General features: G+C 43.5%; 2 protein-coding genes across 2 annotated transcripts in view; one reads left to right on the top strand and one right to left on the bottom strand.

Moving 5' to 3' along the window:
• IMMP2L (inner mitochondrial membrane peptidase subunit 2) overlaps positions 1-17,531 on the bottom strand; it is a 2,004,242-nt gene that overhangs the window by 1,721,924 nt on the left and 264,787 nt on the right. The window lies entirely within an intron of this gene.
• Positions 268-15,921, top strand: LOC143773438 (uncharacterized). The gene is made up of 7 exons (XM_077260887.1): positions 268-669; positions 759-833; positions 941-1,027; positions 1,127-1,343; positions 1,437-1,596; positions 1,708-2,173; positions 15,793-15,921. Exons 1-7 carry the CDS (start codon positions 460-462, stop codon positions 15,919-15,921), a joined length of 1,344 nt encoding a protein of 447 aa, XP_077117002.1. The 5' UTR covers positions 268-459.

Raw genomic sequence — 17,531 nt, 5'->3', positions numbered from 1 at the left:
GCTGCCCACCAGGACACAGCCGCTGCCCACCAGGACACAGCCACTGCCCACCAGGACACAGCCGCTGCCCACCAGGACCACAGCTAAAGAGCTAGAAGTAAGTTTTGAAGACCCCAATCTGCTACTTCAATGTGTCGAGCAGATTGCAAGTGTGTCTTTAACTTACAGAACCACCAGGACACAGCCGCTGCCCACCAGGACACAGCCACTGCCCACCAGGACCACAGCTAAAGAGCTAGAAGTAAGTTTTGAAGACCCCAATCTGCTACTTCAATGTGTCGAGCAGATTGCAAGTGTGTCTTTAACTTACAGAACCACCAGGACACAGCCGCTGCCCACCAGGACACAGCCGCTGCCCACCAGGACACAGCCACTGCCCACCAGGACACAGCCGCTGCCCACCAGGACCACAGCTAAAGAGCTAGAAGTAAGTTTTGAAGACCCCAATCTGCTACTTCAATGTGTCGAGCAGATTGCAAGTGTGTCTTTAACTTACAGAACCACCAGGACACAGCCGCTGCCCACCAGGACACAGCCGCTGCCCACCAGGACACAGCCACTGCCCACCAGGACACAGCCACTGCCCACCAGGACACAGCCGCTGCCCACCAGGACCACAAAACGATGTCCTCTTCTGACAGCCCTCCTCCACAGCAACAGCGTGTATCGGTAAGTTAACACAAATTTTTTTTTTTTTTTTAAATTTCTTTAAATTAAATTTTTATGGATAACTACATGCATACATTATGTTTCAACAGGAAGCTGAATCAGATGAGGAGCTGTCAGAAGGGGGCGAGACGGGTGGAGAGATGCAAGTGGAGGAGGAACCAAGTGTAAGTAGTGGTGAAACAGTTGCTTCGCACATCACACTGCACCATACACAAAACAGATTACTAAACACCTGCCTACCTTAACTGAGAATTTGTTTCCTTCATTTCAGGCTGCTGCTGCTGCTCCTGCTGCTGCCGCTGAAGGCTCTCCCAGACAGTCCCAGAGTCGGCGGACTCGTCGCCACGGTCGGCCATCAGTGAGTTTTTTTTTTTTTGGGGGAGGGGGATTCTATTGGTACTTTAGTATTTCAGTGTACTAATTTGTTTGTTTTCCTTTTTTTTTTTTTTTGACACAGGCTTCACAGCGTGCTCCCGCAGAAGAGGAGGATGATGATGATGATGACATTGATGTAGACTGTCTCATCGAGGAGGTTCGTGAGCGGGAGCCGCTGTGGAACATGGCTGACCGCAGGCATGCAGATACCGGTGTCACCCGTCGGCTCTGGGACGAAGTGTGTCGCACCCTGTTTCCAAGGCGGGAGAGCCTTCATCCTCAGCAGCAGAGCAAACTAGGTAAGTATTCACTTTCCAGTGATGTTTTGAGCTGACTGTAATGTATTGCATTTACCAATTTTTTGTTTTTTCTTTTGATTCTTGTCTTCACAGTTGGAAAGGTTAGGAAGCGGTGGCGGTCACTGAGGGATCGCTTTAAGAGGGAATTCAATGATGAGATGAAGGCCCCGAGTGGCTCTGCAGGAAGGAAGAGGAGCAGATATAAATATGGCCAGGCCCTCTCCTTCCTGAGGCGAACAATGCTGAGCAGAGTGTAAGTATTCTACAGCCCAATTATAACCATGTTAACCTGTCTACTTAGTTTGCTTTCAGTCAGGGCTTTTTCATTCCAATGTATTAATTTCTTTTGTTTTTTCTTTCACAGCACCTTCTCCAGCCACCGGGCGCCTGCATCTTCCTCTGCGCCCTCTGAAGCGATCCCTCCTGAGTCCGCCACTGAGGGCCACGTCGGTAGGCCCCACACCTCTGTCCCCTCCTCTGACCCCTCTGTCCTCTCCTCTGACCCCTCTGTCCCCTCCACTTCATCCGCCCCAAGCAGTGGAGCATTATTGCAGGCTTCATTGCTCGCATCTGATGCTGAACAGTTAGCGTTCCCTTTACCCCACCCCTCTGATCCTGCCACCTCGACACCACCATTAGGTTCGTGGCGGCAGCGCCAGAGGGGTCAGGAAAGGAGCTATGCTCCTGAGTTCTTACACCTGAATGCATCCTTCCAAGGCTCTTTCAAAATTTTGGGAGAGCAAGTGACTGCTGGTTTCAACATGGTGCAATCACGCATCAGTGAAACAAGCCAGGAAACCAGCAGTCGCTTGGATAGGCTGCATTCAGCTGTAAGTCCCGATCCGGCCAACCTTTTTTTCCAATCCATGCTCATGAGCATGGAGAAGCTTTCTTTTGAGCAACAGATGCGGGTAATGAATACCTGCCATAATGCTGCACTGCAGGCCATTAATGAATCGACCCACACACCTCACCACACCTCCACTCCAATTCCACACCATACCCCCCATTACCAAACCCAGCCCCAATACCCACACCAGCAGCATTACCAAACCCAGCTCCAATCCCCACACCAGCACCATTACCAAACCCCACGCCACTCCCACTACCCTACCCAGTCACAATACCCGACCCAGTCCCCACAACAATCCCGGCCCCTAGACCAAATTACTTCCCCAATGTTTTCCTTACTGAACTTTTCTCTTCCACCTACCCCAACACCACCCCCCTCTGGTCAGCCTCTTGGTTTAACCCCCACTTCCACTGCACCCCAAACAAGTAGGGTTTCCCCACCTATCGACGTGGTCCAACCTTCCGGCACATCCTCCTCTCATATCTCCACCCAACACTTTGAAAATTTGTAAAGTGTGTAAATAAGATTCTAAAAAATGTTCTAATTTTTCTATAAAAATGTTGGAAAATATATATATATTTTTTTGGCAAAACAAAAAAAAAAAAAAAAAAAAAGAGTTAAAATAAATTTCTGATTACAATTCTACTCTTTGTGTGTGTGTGGATTTATTAAGGTAATATAATAAAAAAAGGTTTAATAAAAACAAACACCAGACATGTAAAGGGTATAACATAATGGTTTTACTAGCAAGAAAACCACGCTTTTGGGCCTTTTTTTTTGGGGGGGGGGCAGAAACACTTTTTTTACATAACCAAAACACATGGGAAACAGGTTACACATGGGAAACAGGTTACACAATCATGTCTTGCCACGGGATCCGCCCGACAGGTGAGACAAAATAATCGGCAAACTGGTCCCTCATCCTTGTAACTGAACTTGTAGAGCGAACCGAGCTGCTGCGGTAGTCCCACAAGGTGGTCTCCAACTCTTCATCATCCAAAGAAACGGGCTCCTTTGACAGGACAAAGTTGTGGAGCACCACACAGGCTTTAACTACCTCGTCTATAGTTGTTGTTTTCAGCTTGATAGCCGTCAGCAGAACTCGCCACTTCGCCGTCAATATGCCAAAGGAACACTCCACTACTCTTCGTGCTCTAGTAAGCCGGTAATTAAAGACCCGCTTGGTATGGTTTAAGTTCCGGCTACTGTACGGTTTCAGTAGGTGCAGCGACAGTTGAAAGGCTTCATCACCTACAAAGACATATTCCAGGGCTGGGTCATTTGTTCCTGGCAGTGGTCTGGCTGGCGGGAAATCGTAGCTCTCTCCATAAAGGCAACGACCCATCGGAGAGTTTTTAAACACTTGCGAATCATTGGACCGTCCATACGCTCCAATGTCCACGGCAAGGAACCTGCAGTTGGCGTCTGCAATAGCCATAAGGACGATGGAGAAATACTTCTTATAATTATAATACTCCGATCCTGTTCCTGCCGGTTTCGCAATCCTTATGTGTTTCCCGTCAACTGCACCCACACAATTAGGGAAATTGCAAATTTGCTGAAACTCTTCAGCACTTCGCAACCAGATTTCCGTGGATGGTTGGGGGATATACTCTGGTTGCAAAGTGGTCCAAACAGCCCGACATGTGTCCTTCACTATTCCAGAGATAGTTGAAATGCCCAGCCTGAACTGATAATGGAGCGAAGTCATAGATTCACCCGTAGCTAGGAAACTTTATAAAAAAAAAAAAAAAAAAAAATGTTAAAAATTGTTTGTCTGTGCAATTTTTTATAATATGGCACTGTTAATTTTTTTTAAAATGACAGGAGACCCAATAAAACCAGCATGAATCCGGTGTAAAAAAACAGTGGAATGTCCGCCAAGAAAACCCAAATTACATGCTGCAGAAAATAGTGCGCAATATGTCAGCGCAGTATTGTCTGCAGCATGTAATATAACATTCAAAATGACCAATGACAGGAAAAAAGCAGTTGCATGTCATCAAACCCAAAAAACCCAAAAAAAAAAAAACTGCAGAAAATGCAACGCAATATTTCAGCGCAGTATTTTCTGCAGTCTGTTATCTAACATTCAATATGAGCAATGACATTTAAATAAAGCAGTTGAATGTCCGCCAAGAAAACACAAACTACATGCTGCAGAAAATAGTGCGCAATATGTCAGCGCAGTATTGTCTGCAGCATGTAATATAACATTCAAAATGACCAATGACAGGAAAAAAGCAGTTGCATGTCATCAAACCCAAAAAAACCAAAAAAAAAAAAAACTGCAGAAAATGCAACGCAATATTTCAGCACAGTATTTTCTGCAGTCTGTTAACATTCAATATCAGCAATGACATTTAAATAAAGCAGTTGAATGTCCGCCAAGAAAACCAAAACTACATGCTGCAGAAAATAGTGCGCAATATGCCAGCGCAGTATTTTCTGCAGCATGTAATATAACATTCAATATCAGCAATGAAATAAAAAAAAGAGGCTTACCGCAGGGTCACCATCAGCCGCTCCGCCGGTGTGATGGCAAGCCTCATCCTTGTATCCTGTCTTCGGATGACATCCTCCAGTTTTGCAAGCAAAAAATCAAAATGTTCAATCCTCATCCGCACGTAGTTGTGGAATTTGTGTGGATTGTGCCGCAACTCCAGGTACAGAGTGGACTGGACACCCCGGGTCATCCGTAGTTGATTAATCGGATGAATCCACATTCGTCTTCGTCTCCGTTGCTGCAGAAGCATCCTACGCCTTTCCGCTGCCGCCTCCTTCTCCCGCACTATGATATCCAGGCGATTTGTCTCAAAGATAACGTCGGTAACCAAACTAGCAATCCTCCCAAGAACACCTTCCATCGCTGCCACAAAACTAAAACCCACAAAGATGGGCTGTAAATACAGTACTATATAGTTTTTCAAATTTTCCAGTAGCCAATCAAATTTTGGGAGCCTCCCCTTTTAAAAACGGATCCGTCGGAAAAACGGATACAACGGATGGTAAAACGGATACAACGTATGCAACGCATCCAGTATTTTCGACGGAAACGTTTAGCGGATTTGCGACGGATCCGTCGAAATGCTGGATGCGTGGCATACGTTTGTCACCGTTTTTCACTTTTTTGACGCATCCGTTTTTTCGGCCAAAAAACGGATTTGCGACGTAATGCAGTTAACGCTAGTGTGAAACTAGCCTTAGTGAAAAGCCGGTAATTCAATTGCCGGCTTTTTATTTCTCCTTCACAAACCCGACAGGATATGAGACATGGTTTACATACAGTAAACCATCTCATATCCCCCTTTTTTTTGCATATTCCACACTACTAATGTTAGTAGCGTGTATGTGCAAAATTTGGGCGCTGTAGCTGCTAAAATAAAGGGTTAAATGGCTGAAACAATTGGCGTGGGCTCCCGCGCAATTTTCTCCGCCAGAGTGGTAAAGCCAGTGACTGAGGGCAGATATTAATAGCCTAGAGAGGGTCCATGGTTATTGCCCCCCCCCCCCCGGCTACAAACATCTGCCCCCAGCCACCCCAGAAAAGGCACATCTGGAAGATGCGCCCATTCTGGCACTTGGCCACTCTCTTCCCACTAACGTGTAGCGGTGGGATATGGGGTAATGAAGGGTTAATGTCACCTTGCTATTGTAAGGTGACATTAAGCCAGATTAATAATGGAGAGGCGTCAATTATGTCACCTATCCATTATTAATCCAATTGTATGAAAGGGTTAAAAAACACACACACATTATTAAAAATTATTTTAATGAAATAAACACACAGGTTGTTTTAATATTTTATTGCTCTCTCAATCCACCTGAAGACCCTCGCTTGGCAAAATAATAAACCAACAATATACATACCTTCTGATGAACTGTCACGTCCCACGAAGTAAATCCATCTGAAGGGGTTAAATCAATTTACAGGCAGGAGCTGTGCTAAAGCACTCACTCGTACCTGTAAACCCGGGGTACTGAAAGGAAAGCTGGGTGATCTGTACTTATATTGAGTCGCGGTGAGGCGCCCTCTGCAGGATGAACTCACATGAACTCGAGCGTGGGAACTTTTCCAAGGCTGCAGTTCATGAGAACATCCAGCAGAGGGCGCCTCACCGCGACTCAATGTAAGTACAGATCACCCAGCTTTCCTTTCAGTACCCGGGGTTTACAGGTACGAGTGAGTGCTTTAGCACAGCTCCTGCCTGTAAATTGATTTAACCCCTTCAGATGGATTTACTTCGTGGGACGTGACAGTTCATCAGAAGGTATGTATATTGTTGGTTTATTATTTTGCCAAGCGAGGGTCTTCAGGTGGATTGAGAGAGCAATAAAATATTAAAACAACCTGTGTGTTTATTTCATAATTTGTGTGTGTTTTTTAACCCTTTCATACAATTGGATTAATAATGGATAGGTGACATAATTGACGCCTCTCCATTATTAATCTGGCTTAATGTCACCTTACAATAGCAAGGTGACATTAACCCTTCATTACCCCATATCCCACCGCTACACGGGAGTGGGAAGAGAGTGGCCAAGTGCCAGAATAGGCGCATCTTCCAGATGTGCCTTTTCTGGGGTGGCTGGGGGCAGATGTTTGTAGCCGGGGGGGGGGCAATAACCATGGACCCTCTCTAGGCTATTAATATCTGCCCTCAGTCACTGGCTTTACCACTCTGGCGGAGAAAATTGCGCGGGAGCCCACGCCAATTGTTTCAGCCATTTAACCCTTTATTTTAGCAGCTACAGCCCCAAATTTTGTACATACACACTACTAACATTAGTAGTGTGGAATATGCAAAAAAAAGGGGGATATGAGATGGTTTACTGTATGTAAACCATGTCTCATATCCTGTCGTGTTTGTGAAGGAGAAATGAAAAGCCGGCAATTGAATTACCGGCTTTTCACATATATCGCGCTGAATTAAATATAAATACAGAATATATATATATGTGTCTCAATGACATATATATATATATATATATATATATATATATATATATATATATATATATATATATATACACTGTATATATTTTTTAACGAACATTTGAGCACATAAATCCATTAGATGTCGGTTTTGCAAGCCTGCGAGAAAATATCGCAGTACGGATGCCATACGGATTACATACGGAGGATGCCATGCGCAAAATACGCCGACACACCCTGCCTACGGTTGACATACAGACCACTATTTTGGGGACTTTTCTGTGTATTACGGCCGTAAAAAACGGACCGTATTTTTATACGCTGAGTGTGAGGCCGGCCTTATACTTTTCCTCTAATTGTTCCACTCCTGGTTTTGGCTTACAAATACTGATGTAAAATACTGACCAAATACTGCTAGTGTGACGGCAGCCTTAGAGTGATGTTTCACGGCACTAAAGGCATACCTTCTCGGACTCATATTAGCAACAACTTCATAATTAATGGACTTTTGGTGCATACAACTATGGAATAATAATACATGTAGATATATACACACACACATACATATGGTATATAATAATTTTTTAAATAGACTATTTTAATATTAACTATTTATTTTCATATATAAACACATCTTAGGCCTCTTTCACTGTCATATATTGCCTGGCTGGTTAAAGAAAATACAGGGGAACCCACGCCGGATTTATTTATTTATTTATAGCACAGGCGGCGGGTGATGAATACTCCCAACAGCCGTCACCTGCTGTCACTGTTATTAGCAGCAGCAGGCATAGACTGATTGGAGTAATAGTCCCATCAGCCGCCGCCTGCTGTCATTGCTATCACTTGAATACAACTCTCATTATTCTCCCCTGCTATCGCTGATTGCCGGCAGAGCAGGGGAGAATGATGAGAGCCGTGTTCAGCACCTGGCGATGGGGAACAGCGCTAACTGTACTGCTGCTTACCTGGTGTCGGTGCGTGTGGCACTGATGCGGTACACAAGCAGCACAAGGTTACCACACGTGTGACGCAAGTATTACACACACGGACATCTCCAGTACTGGAAAAAAATGGATGTGTGAAACAGGCCTTAGTTAGGGGAGAAACATATAAATAATGTGCAATTATATGGAAAAAAACAAACAGGCAGCAACTGTCCTCTATAAAAGCAAACAATTAAATTACAAAACATTCTCACATGATGTGAGTTGCTTTTGTTTCGTTTTTTAATTTATCCTGGGCACTTTAATAGTGGAAAACCCCTTTAAACAATTAGAGAAAATGTAGGCACATTCACTGCAGTTTACATATGTGGCTACTGATGATCAATTCACAAAGTCATGAGCAGTAGTGTAACTAGAGTAAAATGGTCGCTGATGCAAAATTTGGGCCTCGGCCCCGACATGCATGTTGGTCAGATGTGTGGGCTCTTGGTTTGTTCTAGATCCTATAAAGATATACATATTTGCCACCCCATGTAACACTGTCCTCCATCCTGAGACCAACCTGTAATAATGTCCTTCTTTTGGTCCCCCTACTGTAATAATCTCCCCATCATGGCCTCTTTTTGTTATAATGTCCCATTTCTGTAAGAATTCCCCCATTCTGGGCTCCTTTATTTAATAATGTTGCCATCTTGGTCTCTTTAATTAATAATGTCCCTCATCCTGGGTAACCTATTATAAGAATGCAATTATCCTTGGCTCCTTGTTGTAATAATATTCCCCATTCCGGGACCTTTCCTACAATAATATTCTCTGTCCTGTCCCCCATCATGGCTCTTTTATTTAATAATGTCCCTTCATCCTACGCACGTTCTATAATAAAGTCCCCCATGTGTGGCATTTTGATTTATAATGTCCCCATCCTTTCCATAATAGTGTCCCCATTTTGGCTCATTTCTGTAATAATGTCCCCTGTCCTGGGCCCCCTATTGTAAAAATACCCTCATCCTGGTCCTCTTCCTGTAATAATGTCCACCATGATGGGCCCTTTCCTACAATAACATTCTCAGCCCTAGACCTAATTGTAATAATGTAATGTCCTCCATCACAGCCCCTTTATTTAATAATATCCTTTTATCCTAGGCTCCTTTCTGGTATAATGTTCCCATCCTATAATAAAGTCCCCCAATCTGACACTTATTGAATAATGTCCCCCTCCTTGCCCCTCTCCATAATAATATCCCCCTTTTGGCCCATTTTTGTAATAATGTCCCCCGTCCTGGGACATCTACTGTAAGAATGTCCCTCATTCTGTTTCCTCTCCTGTAATAATGTCCCCCATCCTGGCCCCTTTTTTTAATTATGTCCCATATCCTGGCCTACCCCTTTCTGCCCTCGGACAGAATAGTACGTCCAAGGGCAGAACCCCCGCTTTGATGTGGGCTCCGGCGGTGAGCCCGCATCAAAGCCGGGACATGTCAGCTGTTATGAACAGCTGACATGTGCCTGCAATAGGCATGGGTGGAATTGCGATCCACCTGCACCTATTAATTAGTTAAATGCCGCTGTCAAACTGACAGGGGCATTTAACAAGCATTTCCGGCCATCTGTCCAGAAATGTGCGCACCTGTGACCCGTCACGTGAGCGGGGGTCATCGGCGTGTCGGCTTAACAACCAGAGGTCTCCTTGAGACCTCTATTGTTGTTGATGCCGGATTGCTATGAGCGCCACCCTGTGGTCGGCGCTCATAGCAATGCAGTAATGCTGCTACATAGGGGTGATCTAAGCATTGCCTCTATGTAGCAGAGCCGATCAAGTTGTGGCAGCTTCTAGCCTCCCATGGAGGCTATTGAAGCACGCCAAAATTAAAAAAAAAAAGGGTTTTAAAAATATGAAAAAAATATATATAAAAGTTTAAATCACCCCCCTTTCGCCCCATTCAAAATAAAACAATAAAAAAAATCAAACCTACACATAGTTGGTATCGCCACGTTCAGAATTGCCCCATCTATCAATAAAAAAAAAGATAAACCTGATCGCTAAACGGCATAGCGAGAAAAAAATCAAAACGCCACAATTACTTTTTTTGGTCGCCGCGACATTGCATTAAAATAATAACGGGAGATCAAAAGAACATATCTGCACCAAAATGGTATCATTAAAAACGTCACCACTTAGATAAAAAAGAATCTAGACATGTTTGGTGTCTATGAACTCGTAATGACCTGGAGAATCATAATGGCAGGACTGTTTTAGCATTTAGTGAACCTAGCAAAAAAGGCAAACAAAAAACTAGTGTGAGATTGCACTTTTTTGCAATTTCATCGCAATTGGAGTTTTTTTTTCCCATTTTCGAGTACACGACATGCTAAAGCCATGACGTCTTTCAAAAGTACAACTCGTCCCGCAAAAAAAAAAGCCCTCACATGGCCATATTGACAGAAAAATAAAGTTATGGCTCTGGGAAGAAGGGGAGCGAAAAATGAAAAAAGCTGGGGTCATGAACAGGTTAATGTCCCCCTTATCAGGCCCTTTTTGTAATAATATTTTTCATCTTGGGCCATTTCCTGGTTCAATGTCACCCATCCCGGCCTCCAGTCCTATAACAATGTCCTTTATCCTGAGCCCCTCCTGTAATAACGTCCTCCATCCTGACCCCTTTCTGTAATAATGTCCCTCTTCTTGGATCCCTTTTTGTAATAATGGGTCCCTGTCTGGTATAATGTGCTTAATCTTGGGCCACTTCCTGTAATAAAGTCCTTCGTTTTGCTGCTCTTTTCTAACACATTTAAAAAATAAATCTTTCTTCTTACCTTCCCTGTCTCCTACAATGCATGGCGTTCTCTTATATAAGCCGGCTTTGAGGCTGGCTGCTGACATCGTCGTGCCCGCTACGGGCAGTCCATGACAGCACTGCAGGCCCCTCTCTACCACAGGATGGTTGTTTTTTTTTTTTTTACCTAAGGTTATCATTACCTTATCATTCCTACAATACATTGACAAGGATTGAATCTTATAAGTATTTATTTGGGGATTGCAGTTTATACAATTTCCTAATAAGCAAAGTGAATGTGTCCTTAAAAAATTGCCTAATGCTTACTTTTTTTTTTATTCCAAACATGTTAAGGTTTTTACTGTAATTTAATTTTTATTAAGATTGTTAGGATTCACAATACTACTGACTAAAGTAAAAATATTCTTCAAATTTGGCAGTTTTCATTTTAGTCACTAAGGCTCACAAGACCAATATTTCCTGTTCTGTAGGAGATTTATTGTCAGCATATCACTGCATACAAGATTATAATAAAAAGTATTAAAGTATATATGAATAACACAGGATTCCAAATTAATAAAAGAGGATGGTCACAAATTCCCCTCTCTGCACAATGAACTCAGAACAGGTCACAGAACATGCCTAAATAACTCACCTATAGAAGATAATGATCATCTCAAAACTATCATGTCCTCTGGTCCATTTAGCTGGTGTAAAGTATATGTCTGAATACTGTTAACATCAACCCAAACATAATAATTCTAAACAATTGTGGTGTTACCTGGGAGGGATCTTTATATTTTAAGTGCTAACATGACGGGTGAAAGCTCTTATATGGACCTAGGAAACTCAATCACTGCATCATATAAACCAATTACAGGGAGTTCAAGGATCCGAAGACCATATCAATTTTTGACAGTGTGTTGCTCATCATAGCAAAAAATCTGCAAAGTTCCCGGATTCATACTTCTCAAAAGGTATAAATAACCCATTCATCTACAACCTTAGAAGTCAGTAAATCAACAGTTTCTACCATAATGCAATTATATTTGACCACTACAAACAACTGGAGTCAGAATCGGACTGGGGTATCAAGGGCCCACCAGCAACATTGACTTTGGGGGGCCACTTTTCACCTGCATACAAATATTACTCTATCTATATCTCTATATAATAATAAACTGGGTAGTTTGGTTAATTAATGATGAGATGCTGCTTTTTTCTGTACAGAGTGAATCAAGTGAATTATGCCAAGTGCTGCTCATACAGTGGAGTTGGGAAGTCAGATCTGCATTGGGGCCCACCGGTGGATTCCCCTGTTACCCTATGAGCAAGTTCGAGCATGATTGGAGTCAATGGGAGTAGAAATGACCAAATATATTCGGAACCGATCAAACAAATTCCATACCAATATGGCACGAATATGGCATATTCAAATTTGGCGACGGATGCCGAACATATTCACTCAACTCTAGTCATAAGTTTTTTCATTTATAACCCTTTCCCATCATGTTTAAGATCATGTGAATGGAGTTCCTATAACCCCTTTATATTGTCAAGCTACCCCTGCATACCTCTTAAAATATTTTACACATGTCATGTAAAACTGCACAGTCCAGTCTGACGGATGTCTCCATTTTGTGATCAGCACTGCCCCAGTCCCTTCAAGCACCACCTCTTCACTCTGGATGTAAGTGGATGATGTCTCTACGTTATCCTCAGTGCCCGACGTCTCAGGCCTCTGCAGGAGAAAGAGCTGCACAGGCGCGCCTCACTATTCCCTACTTGCACACAATGAAACTGGTGACTTTACTTTGCACTGCTGCTCTGATTCCACTACACCGGCGTGGGACTTCAGGCATTGTGTGTATGGCGTAGAGATGTTATCCACTTACATCCAAAGAGAAGAAGCGGCGTTTGAAGTGACTGGGGACTGGAGACATCCATCAGACTAGAACGCGCAATTTACATGCAGAGCGGGACATGTTTAAAACACATTTTTGGAGATATGCAGGGGCACCTCTCAGAGTATAAAGGAGTTGTAAGAACCCCATTCACATGATGTTAAATTAGATGGTCTGAGTTTGTAAGCAAAAATAAAATGGTAACAGGTTTTCTTTAACTGTTACTATACATTCATTATTTTCTTGAATGAAGGCTCATCAAGTCTCATTTGTGCATTGGGGCTAAGTAGATATCTATATATATATAATTGTCTAAGGGGTACTTCCGTCTTTCTGTCGGCAACTTCCGTCACAGAAATCCCGCATCGCTGATTGGTCTCACCAGCTGCCTGTCATGGCTGCCGCGACCAATCAGCGACGGGCACAGTCCGATTAGTCCCTCCCTACTCCCCTGCAGTCAGTGCCTGGCGCCCGCTCCATACTCCCCTCCGGTCACCGCTCACACAGGGTTAATGCCAGCGATAACGGACCACGTTATGCCGCGGGTAACGCACTCCGTTACCGCTGCTATTAACCCTATGTGTCCCCAACTTTTTACTATTGATGCTGCCTATGCAGCATCAATAGTAAAAAGATATAATGTTAAAAATAAAAAAAACCTGCTATTCTCACCTTCCGTCGTTCGACGATGCGCTCGCGCTTGCCGCCATCTTCCGTTCCCAGAGATGCATTGCAAAATTACCCAGAAGACTTAGCGGTCTTGCAAGACCACTAAGTCATCTGGGCAATTTCGCAATGCATCCTGGGAACGGAAGATGGCGGCAGCCGAACGCGCATCGCCAGAGCTCCGCTGGATCCCGGCAGGTGAGTATATAACTATTTTTTATTTTAATTATTATTTTTTTTAACAGGGATATGGTGCCCACACTGCTAAATACTGCGTGGGCTGTGTTATATACCGCGTGGCTGCTATATACTACGTGGCCAGTGATAGATACTGCATGGCCTGTGCTATTTACTACGTCGCCTGTGTGCCTGTCTTATATACTGCATGAATAGAAAAATGGTATTTAGTAACAACATAACTATCCCTGACCAAGTGTCATTCTCAAAAGTTGTTCTAGTTTAGGACTTATTGTAACCTAGTCGCTACTACATCATACAACGGTGGTGTGGAAACCACAAAAATGACCAAACGGAACCATACTTTATATATACAAAAAATCTTTATTTCATATGACAAACACGGTCTAAAATTGTCAATACAGGACAAAAATGAAAACCAGTGAAAGACATGTACAGGCCACAAACAAAGTGCTACCGTGCAAAATATTAACATGCAGACCATGAAGGTAATCCCATATAAATCTCAGTTGTTAGTATGGGGGATCTATACAAGACAGCGAAGAAGAAATCTGTCCACATGGGCACAACCTATATAACAAGGTGCTGCTACACAGGCCCGTCATCTATCTCAATACGGAAAATACATATTAGCCATATTATTGCCACACTGGGATAAGTCTACACACACACCTGTGCCGTAGTATCTGTAAATCATATTAATTGAGGCTGGAAATAGCTGATATAAAGGGTAACAGCTGATCCTCATGCTTACCACAATGCCACCAGCCTCAGAAATGCCCATGTGGTAGGGACATGTATGTGTGACACGGTACCTAAAACATCACCTCACACGGAGTTACAAATACCCTTCAACTGTGCCTGTTGCGGGGTGGTAACTACCACTCTCCATATTACCTTTTAAGATGGCGCTGTTGTATACGTCAGTCCAAGGTCTGCACGTCTGCCCAATGCGCGTTTCGGAGATGAACTTATATACTGCGTGGCTGCTATATACTGCGTGGGTTGTGCTATATACTACGTGCCCTGTGTAATATACTATGTGCCCTGTGTTATATATTACGTCACCTGTGTTAGATACTGCATGGCTGCTATATACTGCGTGGGCTGTGTTATATACTGTTTGGGCTGTGTTATATATACTGCGTGGCCACTGTTATATACTGCGCGGCCTGTATTAATGCATCGGGTATTCTACAATATGTATGTATGTATATAGCAGCCACATAGTATATAGCACAGGCCACGTAGTATTTGTCTGCAATATACTACATGGCTCCTACATACTACGTGGCCTGTGCTATATACTATGTGGCTGCTATATACATACATACATATTCTAGAATACCCGATGTGTTAGAATCGGGCCACCATCTAGTTGTCATATAAATTAGCCTCCCGCAAAGTCACCTTATTTAACCATGATAGGGATGCCTACCATAACAACATCAAGCAAGACAAAAGTCACAGATCTTTCAGAAAAAAACACTTTTCTTTATTAAACAACATTAAAACCATGATTTATTATAATATTGAGAAGTCCTCAAGAGGAGATTCAACACATGAAAGGCAAAAAACAAGTGGAACTCCCAAAGTACAAGATCTGTAATCTAGCCTTTATACCACTTTACAAGGTGCTTAATCGGTATGTCAAATCAATGGCTGAGAACTGAAGTAAAAAGTGACAGTGCATGATAAATCACTTCAACTTCAACACACTTATGTGAGGAGACAGTTCTTACCCATAGCATAGAAGTCAGGATGTAAACACTGTCTGCCTCATCCCCAATGTGCATTTTGTGACTGAAGCAGGCAGGAGGAAGCAGACTTGCAAAATATGTTGGGGTAGAGGAAAGCATGGTGTGTACTATATAAACTGCATGAGAATAAAGACTTGTTTTGTTGAACTAGCTGTCACATGGATAAAAGTGCTGTTTAATCAATAGATGCAAAATTACCAATTTTCACAATTGGAGGTATTTTTAAAAAAATGCAAATGTGAAGTTATAATGGTGCCCATGATACATCCTGTGTAGCTGCCTATGCTTCACAATGCAGAGATTTAACTGCTACTTCATCCCACAGAACTTAAGGTGCATTTGCACTCACATTTATACTGCAAGATCATGAACAAACTTTCCTAGAAATGCTTTTTCACAATATTCATGCAGTGTAAACAAGCTGCTGATTTCCAAATGAATGAGCAAAATGCTCAGCAGTTGGATGAAATTATCTTTTGTGCAAAAGATCATCGTTCTCGACAGCACCTCATCCTGTGTAAACAGCACTCGCTGTACTGAGAACAATAGCAGTCTATGTACACTGAAAGATCTATTAAAGATCACTCAGTGTGAGGGTACCGTCTCACAGTGGCACTTTTGTCGCTACGATCCGTGACGTTCCAGCGATATCCATACGATATCGCTGTGTCTGACACGCAGCAGCGATCAGGGACCCTGCTGAGAAACGTACGTCGTAGCAGATCGTTTGGAACTTTATTCCGTTGCTGGATCTCCCGCTGTCATCGCTGGATCAGTGTGTGTGACACCGATCCAGCAATGCGTTCGCTTGTAACCAGGGTAAACATCGGGTTACTAAGCGCAGGGCCGCGCTTAGTAACCCGATGTTTACCCTGGTTACCATCGTAAATGTAAAAAAAAAAAAACGTACATACTCACATTCCGGTGTCCGTCAGGTCCCTAGCCGTCTGCTTCCCGCACTGACTGACTGCCAGCCGGAAAGTAAAAGCAGAGCACAGCGGTGACGTCACCGCTGTGCTCTGCTTTCACTTTACGGCCGGCAGTCAGTCAGTGCGGGAAGCAGACGGCTAGGGACCTGACGGACACCGGAATGTGCGTATGTACGGTTTGTTTTTTTTTTACATTTATGATGGTAGCCAGGGTAAATATCGGGTTACTAAGCGCGGCCCTGCGCTTAGTAACCCGATGTTTACCCTGGTTACCCGGGGACTTCGGCATCGTTGGTCGCTGGAGAGCTGTCTGTGTGACAGCTCCCAAGCGACCACACAATGACTTACCAACGATCACGGCCAGGTCGTATCGCTGGTCGTGATCGTTGGTAAATCGTTTTGTGTAACGGTACCCTGACACTAAGGAGTGGTCGGTGTTATGATCCCAATGGCAGGGGACGTCAAAGATTACAGCAAAGTCTGCAAAACATAAATACCAGCTCATAGGGAAGTGGTAACTAGGCTGACCATATACCTGATCCTAGCGCAAACACTAACAGTAGCCGGGGAACGTGCCTACGTTGATTCTAGATGTCTCGCGCCAGCCGGAGAACTAACTACCCCTATCAGGGAAAATAAGACCTCTCTTGCCTCCAGAGAAAAGACCCCAAAGTAATACAAGCCCCCAACAAATAATAACGGTGAGGTAAGAAGAAAAGACAAACGTAAGAATGAACTAGATTTAGCAAAGAGAGGCCCACTGACTAATAGCAGAATATAGTAAGAAGACTTCTATGGTCAGCAAAAAACCCTGCAAAATATCCACGCTGAATATCCAAGAACCCCCAAACCGACTGACGGTGCGGGGGGAGAATATCAGCCCCCCTAGAGCTTCCAGCAATAACAGGAATCACATATTGTACAAGCTGGACAAAAAATAAGAACAATGCAAATGATCAAGAGTACGAAAGCAGGACTTAGCTTATCTTGCAAAGAACCAGGACCTGAAGACAGGAGCAAACAGAAGTGAACTGATTACAACGAAGCCAGGCACTGGACTGAGAATCCAGGAAGTTTAAATAGCAACACCCCAGGCCTAACGAAGCAGGTGAGCACAAACCTGGTAAAAGACAATCCAAGTGCCAAATCACTAGTGACCACAAGAGGGAGCCAAAAAGTATAGTTCACAACACTACCCCCCCTTTAAGGAGGGGTCACCGA

The sequence above is a fragment of the Ranitomeya variabilis genome, chromosome 5 (genome assembly GCF_051348905.1).
Source record: "Ranitomeya variabilis isolate aRanVar5 chromosome 5, aRanVar5.hap1, whole genome shotgun sequence".
Lineage (NCBI taxonomy): Eukaryota > Metazoa > Chordata > Amphibia > Anura > Dendrobatidae > Ranitomeya > Ranitomeya variabilis.
Note: the sequence above shows the minus strand (reverse complement) of the source record. Positions and strands in the feature narration are given on the sequence as shown.

Excerpts from the sequence above, each read along its gene's own strand:
- LOC143773438 (XM_077260887.1), top strand. The coding sequence starts at position 460 with ATGTGTCGAGCAGATTGCAAGTGTGTCTTTAACTTACAGAACCACCAG. Across the intron at positions 1,028-1,126 it reads GTCGCCACGGTCGGCCATCA|GCTTCACAGCGTGCTCCCGC; the intron begins GTGAGTTTTTTT and ends TTTTTGACACAG. Across the intron at positions 1,344-1,436 it reads TCAGCAGCAGAGCAAACTAG|TTGGAAAGGTTAGGAAGCGG; the intron begins GTAAGTATTCAC and ends TTGTCTTCACAG.